Below are 14,900 nucleotides of genomic sequence, written 5' to 3'. Positions count from 1 at the left end.
CCTGCACACTGCCCCAGAGCAGAGGGGCTGTCTCACACGAACATGTTCACACATTATTTAATCAAAAATCCATTTCAGGGGAGTTACCCATAATCCACGCTGCCCACTCGACTTCTAAACAATCGATGTCTACCCCCGACACGTCAAAATCAATACGTGGTTGTTTACTGGTGATAAGGTCTCAATCACAGAGAGACAATCCACTCTGAGCCTATCAGCCAGCAGGCCACACCCCTTTAGGCAAGTCCCACCCCTTCATTATTCCCTCCATTTTTTTTCTTTGCTGCCTGCCTGATGCTATTTTCCCCTGCGACTGAAGCGAAGTGTTTCAGAGCCAGCGAACCACATAACGGGAGAAAAAGGAGAGAGGAGAGGGAGGGAGGGAGGGAGGGAGGGGGAGAGGGAGGGAGGGATGGAGGAGTGAAGGAGGTGGGTAGCAGAGTGTGTTTTGTCTCCAGGCGAGTGATTTTTCAGCCTCCTCCTGCAGCTCCTCCATGCCTCACTCCCTTTGATGGGGACAGATGAATCGGTGAGGCTGCACAGGACAGCGGCAGCCAGGACAGAGAAGCATCATTCCGGGGGTGTAAGACATCCATCTGGCCCATTTCCCCCCCCCCCCCCCAGAGGAAGATCACACTCCTCCGGGGGGGGGGCGAGAACAGTCAGGTCTCCAAGCGCAGCGCAGCCAGAGCCGGGACAGCCTGTGTCCTTTCCCGCAATGTGACCAAACATCACAACACATGAGCAGAAACCACAATGATCAAGCAGCAGCGCCTGACGGGACGGCACTCACAGAGCGGCTGGGCGCTGGTCGGGCTGGGCAGAGGGAAGTTCTCCGTGAAGTTGATGTTGCACATGTTTCCACTGCAGCAGCAGAAGCGGTAGGTGCCGTTCTGCATGGCGGGGGGCGTGGCTGTCACCACACAGCGGTGGTTGTGGCATTCCCGCTGGTCGCCGATGTGGGTCCAGCAGCCTGCGGACCACAGTGTGGGGGTGAGCAGGAGGGGGGGGGGGGGGGGGGGGCCTGGGATCGGGTCCTGGCCTGTCAGACACGTGGATGCTCTGTATCTGCCCCGCGATCCCCTCCGCCGACACACAAGCAAAACTGCATTTCTATCCCACACTCCTTTTACTTAGGCCTGTTGGCCAATCAGAAGCCTTATTACCAGGTCTGCTAGGCTAAAAACGGCTAACGTAAACAGTAGGGGTGTAACGCGATATCACAACATGACGAAATTTCTCGCGAAGGCGCTGCAACTTGGCTGTTGTAAGCATGTCGGTGTCTGACGAAATGACCATAGCAGACGCCCCAGACACTTTTATATCTTTTGTGTGGCAGCATTTTGGGGACCCGGCGGAAAATATAAACGGCGAAAGGGTGACAGACAAAACACGAAGCATCTGTAAGCATTGTAGGAAAATAATGCCGTACACAGCGGCTAATGCTAATGCTAATGCTATGCAAAGCCATTTGCAGAACCATCATCGCTCTTTACTTAAATCCACTGCACCGGTGAAGAAAACATTAAAAATAAGTTTTATGTTTGTTATTTATATTGTTTTATTTATATTCTATTTTATGTTCAATTGAGAAGTCAAACAGGAGTCATTTGAGTTTGTGGTGAAATATTTTATGGTGCTAGATATTTGTTCTGTTCTTTACTGCATATGATGATGGTGATTATTTGAAACATTTCACAGAGAAGCTGCGTGTTCAATATTTAGCATTTTTTGTCTTTCAAATTAATCAAATAAAAGGCTGCTTTCCAGAAATATATTTCCTCTTTGAAGTTTCCTTTAAAATATTGTTAAAATATCGTCTCGTTCTCGTGAACCCATTATGGTGTCTCATCTCGGGGGCTGAGTATATCGTTACACCCCTAGTAAACGGCGAACGCCGCACACTATGACGTCAAACAGAGCGGACAACGGCACACAATTTGACGTCAAAAACTGTCTACATGTCAACACTGAAGACGGAGTTTCTGAAGATCTTCACCCTGGATGGGGTTTTACAAAAGCTCCGTTTTGTTAATAATACCCGTGTAAGTGTGGACAAGGCCTTATTTGTCAATTCCTACCCCAGCCCAGATAAAACAAACTGAGATCACAGTGATTTGTGTTCTGGTATTTGTAATTTCTTAAAATACAATAGCGCGGCTTCATGGGATCCCCAATGGTGGTGTTCACAGTTCACGTCGTCACAGAGACAGCGATGTCACCACAGCCCCCCAATCAGATGGCTCCTGGAGGCCGCCGCCTACCTTGCTTGACCAATCGAATGTCTCCATCGCGGGCCTTCCCCCAGAGGCCGTAGCAGTGGCTGCCCTTGGCACAGCGCACCGTGGTGTTCTCCCTCCAGGCCTGGATGTCCCCGCCAACGTGCTGCTCGTCCAGCTGCTGCTGCGGGTCGTAGTAGGCACACTCGCGCTCTTCACTCTGAGCGGCTGGGATGGGGCATGAGAGAGGGGCAAGAGAGAGGGGCATGAGAGAGGGGCAAGAGAGAGGGCATGAGAGAGGGGCAGGAGAGAGGGGCATGAGAGAGGGGCACGAGAGAGGGGCACGAGAGAGGGGCATGAGAGAGGGGCAGTGAGAGAGGGGCATGAGAGAGGGGCATGAGAGAGGGGCATGAGAGAGGGGCAAGAGAGAGGGGCATGAGAGAGGGGCACGAGAGAGGGGCACGAGAGAGGGGCACGAGAGAGGGGCACGAGAGAGGGGCATGAGAGAGGGGCATGAGAGAGGGGCACGAGAGAGGGGCACGAGAGAGGGGCATGAGAGAGGGGCATGAGAGAGGGGCAAGAGAGAGGGGCATGAGAGAGGGGCATGAGAGAGGGGCAAGAGAGAGGGGCATGAGAGAGGGGCATGAGAGAGGGGCATGAGAGAGGGGCAAGACAGAGGGGCATGAGAGAGGGGCATGAGAGAGGGGCATGAGAGAGGGGCATGAGAGAGGGGCAAGAGAGAGGGGCATGAGAGAGGGGCATGAGAGAGGGGCATGAGAGAGGGGCAAGACAGAGGGGCATGAGAGAGGGGCATGAGAGAGGGGCATGAGAGAGGGGCAAGACAGAGGGGCACGAGAGAGGGGCACGAGAGAGGGGCACGAGAGAGGGGCAGTGAGAGAGGGGCATGAGAGAGGGGCAAGAGAGAGGGGCATGAGAGAGGGGCATGAGAGAGGGGCATGAGAGAGGGGCATGAGAGAGGGGCAGTGAGCAAAGCACAGCCCACAGTGCCGTAAAGGACCGGTCACGTACTCTCTGTGAGCTGACTGCACACGTCTCACCAGCAGGTGGACACACACACACACACACACACACACAGACCAGTACAGAAGATCAGACACCTGCCTCACTGCACACACACACACACACACACACACACAGACCAGTACAGAAGATCAGACACCTGCCTCACTGCACACACACACACACACACACACACGCACACACAGACCAGTACAGAAGATCAGACACCTGCCTCACTGCACACACGCACACACACACACACACACACACAGACCAGTACAGAAGATCAGACACCTGCCTCACTGCACACACACACACACACACACACACACACACACAGACCAGTACAGAAGATCAGACACCTGCCTCACTGCACACACACACACACAGACCAGTACAGAAGATCAGACACCTGCCTCACTGCACACACACACACACACACAGACCAGTACAGAAGATCAGACACCTGCCTCACTGCACACACACACACACAGACCACTACAGAAGATCAGACACCTGCCTCACTGCACACACACACACACACACACACACACACACACAAAAGCACAGCCATAACTAATTCTCCCCCCCGCCTGAGTGACCCGGTGACTGGCCCCCCGCCCAGCCTGTCAGCACATGACAGTCCGCTAGGTCAGCTGACACCTCTCCCTCACGATATGGCCACCAGCCATCGGCTCTCCCCCCATCCCATCTGTGCTCCTCCATGCCCCAAGTCTTTCCGTCTCTCTCTGGGACTCTTGCCTCGCCATGGTCACTGCACCTCCGGAGGGGGCCCTGTCCTCATCCCTTTCATGTCAGGGCAGACAGCCTGGCACTGGCGGCCTCCCACTCGGACCCAAACCCTCACCAGTTTGTTTAACAGCCACGGTCCGGGGAGCCGAGAGCGGAGGCCTGGTGCAATGTCAGGGGTGAGCGGGGGGGGGGGGGGTCAGTGCACCGCCTCCTTATTCGGGTACATGGGGAGAGTGTTGTTGTACATTAAAGGTGGGATAAAGCATGCAGTCTGAAGGATGCAGTTGGCAAGAGGCAGACAGTGCATCAAGGCACAGAGGTCCATACTGCTGTTTGTGACAAAACCAGCCTGGGCTAAATTCCAGCGACAGAGGCTATAACTCTCATGTGTATGCACACACGCACACACATGCAAGCACACACACATGCAGACACATGCAAGCACACACACATGCAGACACATGCAAGCACACACACACGCACACACATGCAAGCACACACACACGCACACACATGCAAGCACACACACACGCTCACACACATGCAAGCACACACACACGCACACACATGCAAGCACACACACACGCTCACACACATGCAAGCACACACACGCTCACATGTAGGGTAAACATATCCTTATGGCACTCTCACACACACACACCTGCCAGAATAAGGTGCTCCAAACGACATAATAACTGCTGCTTTCACCTGGGCTCAGATGACTGCTGTCGGTATTTAGACCTCTATGTGGACAGACACTCAGAACATGCCACTGCATCTGAATACAACACGGTGAACCTGAGACCCATCATCTCACAGGGTTAGAGCAGTGCGAGTCAGTGTGTGTGCGGCAGTGTACTGCTCTGCTCTGCACTGCCCTGCTTTGCACTGCTCTGCTTTGCACTGCTCTGCTTTGCACTGCTCTGCTTTGCACTGCTCTGCCCTGCTTTGCACTGCTCTGCTTTGCACTGCTCTGCCCTGCCCTGCTTTGCACTGCTCTGCTTTGCACTGCTCTGCTTTGCACTGCTCTGCTCGTGCTCGGATTGTAGCAGCGCATGCATGTACCGCGTAGATCTCATTTGGCGAAAGCAGAGGAGGATCATTAGTTGCTACGGTTTCCTGTAATTTGGAAGCAAAACACAGACGTCTGACTGGGGCAAACCAAACGCCTCAGGCATGGGAGGGTGGGGGGGGGGAACAAGTCTCTCCAACAGCGAGCAAAGCACAGAGCTCCAGTCAGGCAAAACCGGACTCCAACGACAATGCAGCCTCCCGACGCTGAAACGCCAGCATGTTCCTGGTGAGGGGCACTGAGCTGTCCCGCCCAGGGCAGCTACGACGAAGAGCCGAGTACGGTGACGGGGGGGGGGGGGGGTGGCTAAATAATCCAGCTGAAGGACCACCAGCTTGAGGCAGAAGGCTGACCCAAGCGAAAACGTGAGGAGCGCTTCGTGCGAGTCGCGGGGTCAAACGACGGCCAGTGCTGAGCTGCACTCCCGATCCTCCCCCTGCCATCACGGCGACTCCACTGCCCGCGTTGATCACGTTTCGCAGTGTTTTGGACAGGCGGAGCCAGACAGCTTTTACAGCAGCCTTTAATCCTAATAAACTGCCCCCCACCCCACCGCCAGCCGGGTGACTCCCTCTTAGCCAAAGTCCATAGACAGCAAAACAGATGACATGGTCACTGCCACAAGGGGGCGCTGCCACATGGCCATTACAGCCAGTCATGCACTGTGAGCACGCTCAAGGTCAGGAAGTCTCAGCAGCGTTGTCACTTGGAGGCTCGTCAGCACATGCACTGATAAAGGCTCGGCTCAGCCCTACCGTGGGCCTTGAGCTCAATCAGCCAGGCCACCCACCGGCCCTCCCAGATTTCCAGTGCCTGTTTTATGGACAGTGCACTGCAAAAACATCCAGCTCCCTAAACTAGCACAAAGTTTACAAATTTCTGGTCACTGTGCAAAGTGTTAAGTATTTCACCGGACTGAAACCAACCTGCTCAGTCTCCCAGCAGTGAACTGGACCATCCTGAGAAAATAACTGCCCCCCCCCGTCCGGCTATTGGTCAAGCTGCAACACAGACACGCCTGCAGGCTTCTGCCACACCCCCAGCGGCAGCCTTCCAAGTCACACCACAGTGTTTGCACCAGAGACTGAGTGACCGGGGTGGGCAGAGAGTGATAAAGCAAACAATCAGTGAGGCACTCCCATTTGGGGAGAGATTGTGTAAAAGTCCGCATGCCCCGTGCTCTTGTTCCTGGGCTGATGAGGGTTTGGGCCGTTTGGGACCCTCGAAAAGAGTACACAGTTCAGCTGGAGCAACCTTGGACAGCATGAGGCAGGACAGAAAGATTAAGCGAAAAACAAAACAGGCAGCAGATGTTTTTAAAGGGCCGATTAGCGCGGATGCACCGTGCTACGCCGCTGTTATGTCCTTGAGATGAGCCGCGGTGAACGTGCCGCTTCTCGGTGACCTCAAAGACATGCCAGCTACTGGGCCACTGACATCAGGAGTTATCAGAGTGAGCGCGAGCGGAAGCACACAGACACAGCGGGGACAAAGGAAGGGAATCAAAAGGGAGGCTTTACGCTCTTCACCAATCAGGGGTCACTGAGAGACCGGGGACGGCCGCGCTGTGAGGGACCACCGGTGCACCGGACAGAAGGAAAGCCATTTCGGGTCTTGCCACTCAGGCCCGCGGCGCTGTCAGGTAGAGCCCCAACTGCTCTCGATTTGCCATCAGGAAGCACTTTGCCAAGAACCCAAACACCAATTTTTATTTGTACTTTACAAACACTTGGATAAAGCAGAGGCCCACACACACCTCTGGGTTCTCTCTCATAAACACAGGCACCAAGCGGAAATGCCCCCCCGATGTCTTTCTGCGACATTTATGAGGTCGATGTGTAACCCCATCCGACTCAGTCCAAGCACATGCTGGAGCAGCTTAGGAAACCCACACCTCACTGGTATGGTGTCCATATCCAGCCCACTTCTCAGAGAATTCAGATTCAGCTGAGCTCTTAGAGGGCTCTGGGCCACGCAGAGAGCTTGGCAGCACACTGTGAACCCCCCCCCTCATGAATGTGACTGGGCCAGCGGCCCCCATCTCCCTGGCAGATGGGTGAGCCCCGGTGTCCTGAGGGCCAAGTGTATCCGTCTGCACCGGCTGCAGCGCGGGGTAAACGTGCAGACGCGCGCATGCCCAACGCCGGCCCTCCGCAGGACGCATACGTCGCCTGCCATACTGGGAACAGACTTGCCCCTCCCCCAGCACACCTCAACACAGACAGGGGACTCCAGACAGCCCTCAGGCCAGGACGGAGGGGGTGTGTCAGAGGGCTCTACCAGAAGCTGCCCCCACCCCCAGAACTAAGACATTTTCTACATCCACCTCACCAAGAAAAAAAGAAGAAAAAAAAAATCAATTGCAAAATGTCCACAGCTTGTTTGGCACGTCTGCGGAAAGCTGCCAGAAGCACGGAGATTAGGAACACAAAGGAGCCAGCACTCACACTATTGACGGAGCTGGACTGAGGATCAGAGAGGCTGCTTACACGGGGTCTGGAGTTACACGCTCCGCGCTACACGCTCCGCGCGCCAGTCACTCGTTAACCAGGGCCGAACTTCAACCCGCGTTTCCAGGAGCTGAAGGTCATGCCTCTCGTGTTAATCAAAAAACATGTACCCAGAATTACGGTCTGCCACATATCAGTCATTTAAATGCCTTATACAGCGGATATGGCAGACATCTCTGGTCTGTATGGAAGGTTTTTTTTTTTTGCAGTCTTCATCGATTTCCCCCAGGCTGCTGATCACCCTGACAGCCCGGTAACAGCGCCATCGTGACACCGGATTAACCTGGGCAGAGGACTGAGGCGCGGGGCGATATTCCGTTACCCGACAGGTTAAACATACAGCGTGAGACGAGGGGGCAGCCAGTCACTGACTGCCTTGGGGTGGCCCTGGGGACGGACATCAGTTCAGGAAAAGCAGCAGAACTTCCCTGCACAATCATGGGGGGGCAGTTCCTACGCTGTACGACGGTCAACAGGCAACATGCTTGATATGCCTGTGAAAACATGTGACTGACAGAAAGAGGATGGGGGGGGTCTCCCTGGCTGTCACATGATTACAGGCATCATAGCAGGCAGGTTGTGATCTGAGGAGGTCTGCCCAGGCTACATGGCGGAACTGGGAATCAGTTCATTTATATTAAAAAATAAAGCAAAATATTAAAACTACTGTAGATTACTAGGACAGAGAATGCACACAGAGGTATTTCTTCTGACTTGTTCCCCCGCGCTCATTTGCACCCCCAAATCAGGCCGGCACTGGTCTGGAGAGTACGACAGTATGAAAATTTAGACGTTGCTCAAGCCTAGTCTGAGCCAGCCAGCCATAAACAGCTTGATGGGCTTAAATTAACTCAGACACATGCGAAGACCAGAGGAATAGAGAGGAAGTTCAACGTTATCTTCAAAGCGCCAGACCAGCGAGAACCACGAAAGGGGCGCTCAAGACGAGACCAGCCGCCCACCTACCCCTCCCCCCCAAACCTCTTCCACGCCTCGGAGGGACTAAACCACGGCTGACGGCCCCGTCGCCTCAAGCGACGTGGTCACCAGTCCACCTGAACAGCTGCTTCGTCTCCCCAATTAACATTCCCGTATCGTCTCCCGGGGAGCCGCTGAATCAGGGGCAGGCAGGACGAGACACCATCTGCTGCCGGCACGCCCTGCACCGAGTCACCGTGACGACACCCGGGCCCAGGAGTCACCCCACCGGCTTCTCCGGGAGGGCGTGGGCACGGTCGCCCACCTGCCGGCCGCTGGCCCAACCATCCACGTCAACATTCCGCAAGAATCAAAGACTATCTAGGGGCGTCTCACACGTTGGGCTGTAGCACGTTTTTGGGACATGAGACTTAAGGGAGGCGACCACAAAAGGAGAGACACGACGTCGCTGATACAGCGCGTGTGAGTAAACAGGCTTGCCTGTACAAGTCACACACTGACAGTAACGGAGGGTGGGAGGGGGGCTGACGCTAAAGAACCAAATTCACCAGCAGTTTTGCAGAAAGTAGAAGATAGAGGTAACCACAGAAGATACCGAAATTCTGCAAACAAGCCACCTAAATTGTGACAAGGTGGCTGTGAGCTTCCTCTCCAGATACGCCTTCCCACTTCCACCCGGACAGTGTGTGTGGGGGGTTATTTTGCATTCATTTTCCATTCAAACCAAGCTCCTGAGCCCACAGTTTTTCTAATTTGTACTCTCCGCAGCTTCACACTTCTGGTTAAGCAGCGCAAGTGAACACGTACCAGTGCCTTAGCTGCTGTGCCACCTGCTGGTAAAACTCTGCAGCCACAGGCTCAGGCTCTGAGCGGTCAGGTGTCTGGCTGAATAGCCTGCTGCTCCGTCTGCCCATCCCAGACCCATCTCCCCGCAAACGCTCCCCAAGCCCCCCAAATGAAGCCCAGGTTCCAGGTGGTTCTGAAACCTCATGATTGTGGCATGTGTCCATAGCCCAGCCACCAGGAGAGCCGCATGGCATGGGTGGCACAGAGGGAAGAGCCAAATCTAGTCAGCGGGGCACTGCGCTGCTCCCACTAGCCTGCAGGGGGCACTAATCCCGCCATTTTGCCATCTGCTGCCAATTTCATGTATATTTCTGAGTATCCTACTCAGAGTCCAAGTCAAAATGGTCAGGGCCTACAAGTGAGCTTCCTGCAAGTGCAACCCACTAAACACTGCAGGAAGGCTGGGATCCCAACAAGACGATGAAGGTGAGAGGCAGGACGTGACAGAGCGAGGGCCAGCAAAAGGCGTCGGCGAGCCTTGCTCGGGTGCGTCACTGCCCCTGAGCCGCCTTCAGCCGGGGTCTTCCCCACAGCAGCAGCATCGCAGGAACATGAAGCTGAGATACAGGGTGGGGTGAATGGATGGGCTGCGTCTCCCCACCTACGCCAAGATGAAGGAGAATCAGCGGGTTCAGGGAGAGACACCCGGTGCTCAGGCAGCGATGCGGCGCAGCTCTGCCACCCGAATCCTCCAAGAACAAGGATGAAGAGGGTCAGAGGGCTGTCACCCCCCCACCCATACATGCTCACATTCGGCACTGAGAAATAGCTTTCAGCAAAGTCCTTTCTCTGTGCCCCTCCTCCCACCATTCCGGCTGGATGGATTATTCGGGGGGGGGAGAGTGTCTGCCAACAGTGGCCCAGACTTCAGAAATGCGGTAATGAGCTTTCAGAGGCTCCCCTCCCCAAGTGACGGCGGGCGGGGAGGGGGATGCGGAGCCGGGGGAGGGGGATGTGGAGCCGCGGCAGCCGGCCTGCGCCTACCATGCGGCTGACAGGCACCACGCTCGCGGCCGGTCCTGCGCGGAACCAAAATAAAACCCGAGAACATCTGAGGCGACGCCACAAAAGCTACTCAGCCTGAAGGCGCCGCAGACAGACGGCAGCCTGGCTCCCGGGGAGCTCTCACAGAGGCATGACTCGCTCGCTGCGTGACTCTCGCTGCTGCATTTCGCCCCTAACGAGCAGGCGTAGTTAGCCATAACGCTACCGTTTACCACGCGTCTCGACAGTCAACAAAAGGGTCGGACAGAACAAAACAAAAAAGTTGAGCCAGCCTGACGTGTATCCGTGATGCAGAGCAGGGTCTGAGGGGACGGGGTTATACTCTCTGGAAGGAACCCGAGATCGGCCCTGGCACACGATCGATGCTTCCTGGCGTTGCGATGCATCAGAGCTCCCTGCCTCCTGGTGCCCGCCTGGCAGCGTGGTCGGCCCACTCGTTCCCATGGAGACCCTCCGCTCCTCAAACCGCCGTGCCACTTCCAAGCGCCCCACCCCCCGGGCTTCCCGCGCGTTTCCGTCGTTAGCATCGTCGCCGACACTAACGCTGGCTGTGGGCAGGCCGGAGGGCCAGGGCGTGGAGCAGATGGCGGCGACAGGGCGAGGAGAAGCCGTGCGGTGATTAAACGATGCTTAAGACGGAGCAGAAACCGCGGCCCGATCAACATCTGCGGGGGAGCTGAATCCAGGGAGACGCATCTGACAAACGTTTCATGAGCAGATACGAATTCACGAGGGGGTGGGTGCTACAATCCAGCATCCAATTAAACAATTAGCAGCACAGTCTGACCAAGAAGGCCACTAGGGGCTAGGGGGGGGGGTGGGGGGTTAGGGATGCAGGGTGTGCAGTCACCCGTGGGGCAAGCAGATGCCGTGACAGCCGACAGCCAGACGACAAGCTAAGAGGCGCACGCAGCATCAGTGGGGGAGCAGAGGGCACTGTGGGGGGGCTCGCTGTCATCCCACAGGCCGACAGCTCAGGGGAGAGGCCAACAGCCAGACGACGGGGAGGGGGGGAGGGGGGGGGGTGGGGGGGTGGAGGCACACGGACATCCAAGAGGGTAAAATAGTTGTTCAATGGCACATGTTCATACCCCTGCCCACCCCCAGCAAAATCTCTACTACACAAACCTTTCTGGCACAGACAGGCCACCAAGCTGTACATAGTCCATACAACTGAGTTACATAAACTTGCATTTTGATGGAAATACAGGCTGAATTGACAGCACAGTTGTCTCTAAGGTAACAGCTGAGGCCCAAGGCCTCAAAGCACAAAGAGGACAAACAGAATCCTCTTCAATACACAACCCTGCAGCACCGCCCCTCGGGTGCTGAACTCCAACAGCAAATATGGTGTACCTCTTGAAAGCAGCACTGGTTATTGGGTGTAACCATGGAGATGGTGCACTGCGCACATCTGTAGAGACCCAGCATGAAGACCATGCATGGTCAAGCTGCTGTCTTCCTTCCTGAACCAGCGCTATATCATCACTCCTTGCTCAGAACTGGCTTAAGCAAGAACTGGATCCAGTGCTTTTTTGCTAGTTGATGCTGGACCCAGCATCAGAAACTAAGGGGGGGGGGGGCAAAAGGTAAAAATGCCCCAAGAAATCTAAAAACCGTGATCGAGGGGTCAAAAATTGCCTCAAAAAAAGAATAGTTTACCAGTTTAGGCCAATATCTTAATCCCACATTAAGCCATTATTGTCTTTTTATTGATTTAATTTAATTTCCATTTCCAGCTTGAACATGCACTCATACAAACATCGCTGCTGTTCACACTACCTACATGTAACTTCATACAGCTGTAACTACACACTACTATGTAGTGCTGTTATAATATACGGCAGAGGTCAATTATATTTTTTAATTAAAGGCGCTCATCCAAAAAACAAACCGATCTCTGTTAGGGGTGTGGCCACACCCCCATCAACAACTATTACAGTCGCCCTGGGCTGGGCAGGATATCGACTTTTTGCAATATATCAATATATTTTAATAATGAGATATAGGATAATACAATGCTGTTTATACTGATATGCTTTTACTGTGTGTTGAAATGAGGGATTTTTATATCCTTCCCGGTTGCATGACGCAAAAGCTTCGGTCGTGACATTGCATAAACTCCCAGAATTCACAGCTAAAATCAAAACGTTCAGTAAGCGTCTCACCGGGTTTTTGATAAAGGCAAAGAATAATTGGTACTTGGTTTCATTTTATTTTAAAACATGGCCGAACGGCTTACAGGTTCAAAATATAGTAATTTGCAATATTTGTTTTATTTTGTTGAAGGGACTAAGCTACAGCATTTACGCACTTTGGTTTTCCCAAATATTTAAGACCTTCAACAGTTTCTAAAGAAGATGTTAAAAAATGATGTAAATTAGTTCATTTGAAAGACTGTGATGAAGTTCTCACTTTATCTATAAACTAACGCATCACACACACACACACATTATATTATATAATATACACACACACACACACACACACAGAGAAAGGCGATTAAGAGCAAAATAAAAGCTTTGAAATGTCTCCTGCTTTCTCTCACATACAGACGGTATTCTGTACATACACTTCTCTTTGAATCAGCATTAGTATGTTTTTTTATTTCACTCATATTGGCACAAGGTGTTGATTACTGTATGCATGTTAATCTGGGCTAATTTCACATTAAGAACAAAACATTATGGATTAATAGCTATTTTTAAAATGTGCCCCCAAAATTTTGTAAATGCCCCCATTTTTAGACAGTGCTGCCAAAAGTTGCCTCCCAGATATTTTTTTTTACATCTCCTATACTGGCTGGATCTGAAATGACAGTCATCTGAAGAAATCTGATGGTGGTGTGGATCCAACAGCCAATCTAACAAAAGAGGATCAGCATAAGTGACAGGCAAACATTTCAAAATGGATTTTGCTCGTCCGTCCATCATGATCAGTAAATATAAAGCTTGAAAAACTAGTAGATCACGTAACTTGCATGTTGTTGAAACTCTGTCACACATCAAGTGACACACTGTTGCAGGAGAAACTTAAAGCAACGGTTAGTTACCTTTTTATTGCCACAAACGTGTCACCTCACTTCCTCCAAGAAAGATCCACCACGGAACAGCGACTGAGACGCAGTAAATCCAGAGCCTTATTCAATTAACGTCTTAATGAAAATAACCCCCAAAGCTCAGATGCAATAAACGTGGGTTCTGGGGAGTGAGACTGAATCTGACTGCCATCTCGGTTTATTCTGAAATCACAAATCAGACTATTCAATTTTCCGTAGAACGTAAAGCCGCTTACAGTTTCTGTCACCGTACTCACGCTACCCGCATGACCCACCCAAAGAGAATTGCCACACATGAAGCCTTTCATTTTATCACATCTAAAGCGCTTATCCCTCAGACTCCTGTCTGAATGCATGTCATATCATGCCTGTTAAAGTATGTAAACGATGTACACGACTCGCTCTTCCGTACTCTGGGCATTGATATCTGAAGTAGACAAGGTGTTTAAAATCTGTATAAGTGACCATTTTGCTTGCTCAAATTTGACTCGATTGTAGGGTTTGGGCCAAACTGCATGCGGGAATGAAAGGAAGCTTTGAGAAGAGGGAGCTCTGGAGCACATTACACAAGGGAGATTCCACGCAGAGTTTGGGGGAACCAGGCCGGAACGGGAACAGAACCGGACCCAGAGACCCGAGCGAGGTTGTGGGGATGCGGCCCAGCTGGCCGTGCTTCAGGCCTGGATTCATCCTGACCAGTCAGATGGGCGGCTCGGCACTGCGCCCAGCCAGATGGCCTCGCAGATCTCCCATGACCCACCCAGCGGGCCCAGATTAGCGGTTTTCAGACTTGTTTATTTCTACCGTATGGTCCCAGGGGTCAGAAGCCCGAGATTACGGATATTCGGAGGGGTGAGGGGTGAGGGGTGTGCAGACTTTGGATCAGCAATCAACAACAGGCTCATTACCGGATACACCCTCCCCAGCACCACTTACGGGCTTGTTTATCATCGCTATGGTAACCTGTGAAGGGTTGCTGGTGTTACGGCACCCATTCACACCGTGGAAGTAAAAACACTGTCACTGAGCAAGTGCCTGTTATGGCCGCAACACACTCAGGTGTCGCAACATTCAGGTTGGTAAAAAAATAAAAAATAATTAAGCTCAAAACAAGAGCCAGCTTAGAGCCCATTCATACACCAGCACCCTCAACCTTGCCTAATGACACACACTTCTGCCTAATCTGCCTACATTACCCATAAGTCCGAGCATCCAGGCAGACTTTGTCCACCTTTCCATTTCAGAACAATCTCACATCAGTAGTCACCAAGTGGTCGATCACGATCAACAGGTCGATCTTTAAGATATTTATAGTCGACCCCCCCCCCAAACAGGAAAACATACTGTCACGACTCAGTAGTTCCCCAGATTGTTCTCTTTGCAAAAGTAGCTTTCATTACAAAAAAAGGCTGCAGACCACTGATCTGCATCTAGGTTTGATATTTTGGCTCTGAACCCTCCCTCACCCTAACCAGAAG

At 52.8% G+C, this 14,900-nt stretch overlaps 1 protein-coding gene across 1 annotated transcript in view; it reads right to left on the bottom strand.

The window, feature by feature from the left end:
• LOC111858338 (bone morphogenetic protein receptor type-2) overlaps positions 1-14,900 on the bottom strand; it is a 37,104-nt gene that overhangs the window by 14,142 nt on the left and 8,062 nt on the right. The window contains exons 2-3 of the mRNA XM_023840009.2: positions 2,265-2,447; positions 794-973 (exon numbers count right to left, since the gene is read on the bottom strand). Coding sequence (XP_023695777.2) covers positions 794-973; positions 2,265-2,447 — 363 coding nt within the window. The remainder of the gene's footprint in view (positions 1-793; positions 974-2,264; positions 2,448-14,900) is intronic.

The sequence above is a fragment of the Paramormyrops kingsleyae genome, chromosome 16 (genome assembly GCF_048594095.1).
Source record: "Paramormyrops kingsleyae isolate MSU_618 chromosome 16, PKINGS_0.4, whole genome shotgun sequence".
Lineage (NCBI taxonomy): Eukaryota > Metazoa > Chordata > Actinopteri > Osteoglossiformes > Mormyridae > Paramormyrops > Paramormyrops kingsleyae.
The sequence above is the reverse complement of the archived record's forward strand: the minus strand, read 5'-3'. Positions and strand labels throughout refer to the sequence as shown.